Source organism: Mustelus asterias, chromosome 11 (assembly GCF_964213995.1).
Source record: "Mustelus asterias chromosome 11, sMusAst1.hap1.1, whole genome shotgun sequence".
Taxonomy (NCBI): Eukaryota; Metazoa; Chordata; class Chondrichthyes; order Carcharhiniformes; family Triakidae; genus Mustelus; species Mustelus asterias.
In genome coordinates this window covers 20,991,250-20,997,249 of record NC_135811.1, presented here as the reverse complement: position 1 = coordinate 20,997,249, position 6,000 = coordinate 20,991,250, and the positions used below count along the sequence as shown (strand labels likewise).

Below are 6,000 nucleotides of genomic sequence, written 5' to 3'. Positions count from 1 at the left end.
TATCAGATAGAGTTTCTGCAAATATTTCTTTTCACCAATCCACATTAAAGCTGCAAGAATCAATATTAATTTCTACTAAATGTTGCTGTTAAGACTGTTCGTTTCTCCCTTGGGGAGTTGAAAGCCCAGCTAATTTGCCTTAAGTCCTTCATGACCATACACACACTCGGTGGTTATTTTAAGTGATGCACTCTGTCTCGGGGTAATGCGTTTAAAAGACAGAGGCACTGCTGCAGCTGACAGTTCCATTACATTTCCTCCTGCAAGTAAGATGTCTGCTCCGGAGCAAAATCCTGCTTCAAAGTGCAAATTCCGGAGTCTCAGATTCCTGAATGCCATTCTTCCTCATTTATTTCTGGTCTTTCTCCTGGTAATGTATGCCGTTTTCGGAGCATTTCTGTTCGAGCAACTGGAGAGGACCAATGAATCAGCCAAGGACTATGATAACTTTCTGAATGAGCTGTGGGAAATTGCCAACAAAACTCAAGGTATGCTGAATTTTATCTTAGATTAACTATTTTTTAATTGTTCAGGTAATTGTTAAAGTTTCTATAAGTAATATCCACTATGAATCGTTCCTTAAAATTCAAATCTATCCTAAATAAAGTATTATAATTGCATGAGTTTATTATTAGCAATATCATCCTCCCCACCTTTAAAAATCAATGTTTAAAAATCAAAATAGACCTTTTATTATCTTTGCTGGTTCCACCAGGACATTAATGAATATCATTATGTGTAGGGAATGAAACTGAAGCTGGAAAAAAGTACTTTAAAGCTGAAATAAGGATAAAGCTGATGGATTTCCAAAGTTATTGGTCCAACCTTCAAGAAAATAAAACGCAGTGGAACTTCCTCGGTTCTTTGTTTTTCTGCTGCACTGTGTTCACAACTGTGGGTAAGTCACCTGCCTCTAAAATGGAAAGACAAATGAACTTGCAACTTTCACATTGCGGTCAAGTTTTGAACTTGATTCCGTTTTAATTTTTCAAGTGGGTCAGCGTTACCCCAGTTTCCTCGCTGACTTCGTGTGTTGATTTCCAGCTGATGGCCCTTGGCCACGTCTTAATTCAAACAACCAATTTGAAATATGCCACTTGCCCCAGGCTGGTATCTATAATTAGTTTGCTGTTTAAATAGTTCTCTTTTCTTCCTTTCCGCATGGTCACCGTTTCGCACTTGAGGGACTGTGCTGATATCGGACCCGAGGGGGAGGGGGGGAGAAAAACAACTGGGCATCTTTGTTAAGGACCAGCACAGAGATTATATCAACATTCTGATATATGTTTATACACGTGAACACAATTAAATATTTGAAGAGTATCCAAGGGATACTCAGTGATTTTAAGAGAATAGGGTCAGTATGGAAGGGTATTGAATGCGGAGGGATTAGGGTGATATACAAACTCTTAAATCGGAAATAATGGATAAACAATAGCAATTTTGATTTCAGTTGATTTATTATTGTCACATGTATTGGGATACAGTGAAAATTATTGTTTCTTGTGCGCTACATAGCCAAAAATTACAATTCATAGAGTACAAAGGGGAAGGGATAGTTTTTTTTAAAGTTTGTAACATTAATTTATTTATTAGTATGTGAGTACATTGGCCTTTATAAATCAAAGTATTGAGTATAAGAGTTGGAATGATATGGTGAGGTTGTATAAGACATTGGTGAGGCCGAATTTAGAGTATTGTGTGCAGTTTTGGTCACCTAATTACAGGAAGGGTATTAATAAGGTTGAAAGAGTGCAGAGAAGGTTCACAAGGATGTTGCCGGGACTTGAGAAACTGAGTTACAGAGAAAGGTTGAATAGGTTAGGACTTTATTCCCTGGAGTGTAGAAGAATGAGGGGAGATTTGATGGAGGTGTATAAAATTATGATGGGTATAGATAGAGTGAATGCAAGCAGGCTTTTTCCGCTGAGACTAAGGGAGAAAAAAACTAGAGGACATGGGTTAAGGGTGAAGGGGGAAAAGTTTAAAGGGAATATTAGGGGAGCTTCTTCACACAGAGAGTGGTGGGAGTGTGGAATGAGCTGCCAGATGAAGTGGTGAATGCGGGCTCACTTTTAACATTTAAGAAAAACTTGGACAGGTGCATGGATGAGAGGGGTGTGGAGGGATATGGTCCAGGTGCACGTCAGTTGGACTAGGCAGAAAAATGGTTTGGCACAGCCAAGAAGGGCCAAAAGACCTGTTTCTGTGCTGTAATGTTCTATGGTTCTATGGTTCTAACACTGCAATGAAGTTGCTGTGAAAATTCTCTAGTCACCACATTCCGGCGCCTGTTCAGGTACACTGAGGGAGAATTTTTGCATGGCCAATGTACCTAACCAGCACATCTTTTGGACTGTGGGAGGAAACCGGAACACCCAGAGGAAACCCACACAGACACAGGGAGAACATACAGACTCCGCACTGACAGTGACCCAAGCTGGGGATCAAATCCGGGTCCCTGGTGCTGTGAGGCAGCAATGCTAGTCACTGTGCCACCATGCAGATAGGGTGCAGAATATAGTGTTATTGATAGGGTAAAGAGAAAGATTTTGTTACATATTCTAATCAATCCTATTTATTCTTAGCTCAATCCATCAGTAACCACAGGCAGGAAATTTCTGTTGGCAGTGATGTTGTGCAAACGTTTAGAATGCTAGTACCAAGTTAATCTTTCTGCTATATTAATGAAGGGAGTGAGCAACAAAGTGAAGCGAGGAGTTTGATACAGATGTTTAGAAGATCAATTTGCTGACAGTGATTTCTATACTGAATTTGAATTGCCTTATCCAAGCTGTCCTGGTGGCTTATTTGCTAAATGCACAATGTATTGTTATATATGTAACCATACAGCTCAATAGTTCCCAGAGTCAGTGATGGATATTGCTGAGTTTGTTCAGGTGGCTTAGACAGGCGTAGGTAACCCCAGACAGCAGACAGTAAACATCAGTTAGGATTCCTGCTCCTGATGGCTGCCTGGTGATCCTTGCTGAAAAGAGTGCCTGGATCCTGGAAGGTGATAGGATTAACACAAGCTGCAATTGAATACTCTGCTGACATTCACCACCTAAGCTCACAATATGAAGAACAGTTATTTGAATCAGCGACTGAAGGCCTTCGATACAAATGCAATTCCACCCAAACAAGAACAAGGCCAGAATTTTACCGCCTCGCCCGCCCCAGCATCGGAGAATGGCATTCTCCGTTGGCCTCGGGCGGGATCTTACGAGCTTCAGGCGGATGAGCCTGTAAAATTCTGGTAAAAGTGTCTGCAGAAAATGAAGGAGAATTCTGCATGGTATTTAAAACACTTTGTCAAAACCACTTTGCAGGAAAGATTTCTGAAGTACACTGATCCAGTCCAGTGATCCTCGCACCAGTAAAGTGTATCAGAGTATAAAGGATGTGTCATCCATGATTTTCAATTCATTAAAACCAAGGGTGAAGCTTTGCACCAGAAACGCTCATTTGAAGAAACATTCCTCACTTGTTCACAATCATATAGAATTTGTTCTGCCGGAAGAATGGGCAATAAAGTGTTTTTATATACATACTTGTCAGTCATATGCATGTGTATGCATGTATGTGGGGGTGTATCTGTGTGAGTATGTGTCAGCGTATTTGTGTGTGAGTGTGTGTGTGTGCATGCGAGTGTGTGTCAGTGTGTGTGGTTGTGTGTGTTAATGCGCATGCCAGTCAGTGTGTGTGTCAATGTGTATGACAGTTAGTGTTTGTGTGTGTCAGTGTGTGTGTCTGTCAATGTGTGTCAGTGTTTGTGTGTGTCAGTGTGTGTGTGTCTGTCAGTGTGTGTCAGTGTTTGTGTGTGTCAGTGTGTGTGTGTGTCAGTGTGTGTGTGTGTGTGTGTGTGTCAGTGTGTGTCAGTGTTTGTGTGTGTCTGTCAGTGTGTGTCAGTGTTTGTGTGTGTCAGTGTGTGTGTGTGTCTGTCAGTGTGTGTCAGTGTTTGTGTGTGTCAGTGTGTGTGTGTCTGTCAATGTGTGTCAGTGTTTGTGTGTGTCTGTCAGTGTGTGTCAGTGTTTGTGTGTGTCAGTGTGTGTGTGTGTCTGTCAGTGTGTGTCAGTGTTTGTGTGTGTCTGTCAGTGTGTGTCAGTGTTTGTGTGTGTCAGTGTGTGTGTGTCTGTCAATGTGTGTCAGTGTTTGTGTGTGTCAGTGTGTGTGTGTCTGTCAATGTGTGTCAGTGTTTGTGTGTGTCAGCGTGTGTGTCAGTGTTCGTGTGTGTGTTTTTTAAATCATTCATGGGGCACGGGTGTCGCTGGCTGGCCAGCATTTATTGCCCATTCCTAGTTACCTGAGGGCAGTTGAGAGTCAACCACATCACTGTGACTCTGGAGTCACATGTAGGTCAGACCAGGTAAGGACGGCAGATTTCCCTCCCCAAAGGACATTAGTGAACCAGATGTCAATTCTGACAATCGACAATGGTTACATGATCACATCACTCGATTCTTAATTCCAGATTTTTAAAAATTGATTTCAAATTTCACCAACTGCTGTGGTGGCATTAGCTGAGTTTCTGGATTAATAGCCTAGTGATAATACCACCAGGCCATCACGTCCCGTTCAACACTTGTCAGTGTTTGTGTGTCTGTGTGCATGTGTGGGTGTGTGTGTCTGTGTGCGTGTGTGTGAGAGAGTCTGTGTGTGTGTATGTGTGTGTGTGAGAGAGAGTCTGTGTGTGTGTGTGTGAGAGAGTCTGTGTGTGTGTGTGTGAGAGAGAGTCTGTGTGTGCGTGTGAGAGAGAGTGTGTGTGTGCGTGTGAGAGAGAGTCTGTGTGTGCGTGTGAGTCAGTGTGTGATTCAGTGAGTCAGTGTGTGATTCAGTGTATGTGTGTGTGAGAGAGTCTGTGTGTGTTTGAGAGAGAGAGTCTGTGGGCCCGATTTCACCATTTGGAGTCTAAGGGCCGGATCCGGGCGTAATACAGATCCGAGCCCGGAATCCTCTTTGCAGCGCGCCCATACGCTTTTTGCCGGTTCCGGTCCGATCCGCGCAGTGGGTGGGGCTTAGCGCTGCCGGAACGATCGGAGCTCTGAACTGTGCATGCGCAGTTTGAAAAAAAATCTGAAGCAGCGTGCCCGGGTGGGAAAGAAAAAAAAGCAGAGAGAGCGGCTCTCTGACACATGGAAGAGTTGGCAATAATTATACCTGCTCTTGTTAGAGAAAATATTGTTCTAACAATCTGATAACGCTATTAAACTCAAAGCTTTTGTCGAAAGATTACACTTGCATCTATTTCAACTGTCTACTTTTGTCTCAGTAATGAATGTGAGCTGCTTGGGTTATTTTGGGCTGATTGTGTCTACTTGCAGGGCTCAAGTGAAAAGTAAAATGTGCATTTCTGAGAATCTTCAACCACACAAAACAAAGTACATCCATTTCATTTTGAGTGTCTGTTCATTCCTGTTGTCACAGAGACGTCTCCCCATCAACATATTGTAAAATTAATATATAACAAACCCAGTACTTGCAGCATATATCCTGAAGCAACAGTTCTTTAGAAGAAATTTCTAGTCCCAGGAATATCTCGGATATACTTAAACAGTGTCAGAAGTTTAATATTTTAGATCAAATGAATGTAATGGTAGTTTATGCAGAAAAATTAGTTTATTAACTTTCTAAAGTGTAACAATATTTGGAAAAGAGATGCTTTTTACTGTTAAAGGATAGGAATTAAAACATTCAAATGTTTCAATTCCTATCCTTTAACAGTAAAGATAATGAATGGTTTACGTCCTCCCCCCCGCAACCCAAGATCCATCCTCCCCCCATCCTCCCCCCCAACCAGAGATCCATCCTCCCCCCCTCCTCCCCCCCAACCAGAGATCCATCCTCCCCCGCTCCTCCCCCCCAACCAGAGATCCATCCTCCCCCCTCCTCCCCCCCAACCAGAGATCCATCCTCCCCCCTCAACCAGAGATCCATCCTCCCCCCCTCCTCCCCCCCACAACCAGAGATCCATCCTCCCCCCCCCTCCTCCCCCCATCC

At 42.9% G+C, this 6,000-nt stretch overlaps 1 protein-coding gene across 1 annotated transcript in view; it reads left to right on the top strand.

Moving 5' to 3' along the window:
- The first annotated feature begins 271 nt into the window (after positions 1 to 271).
- Positions 272 to 6,000, top strand: part of kcnk18 (potassium channel, subfamily K, member 18) — a 69,468-nt gene continuing 63,739 nt past the window's right edge. Inside the window, exons 1-2 of the mRNA XM_078224327.1 lie at positions 272 to 488; positions 743 to 898. Coding sequence (XP_078080453.1) covers positions 272 to 488; positions 743 to 898 — 373 coding nt within the window. The remainder of the gene's footprint in view (positions 489 to 742; positions 899 to 6,000) is intronic.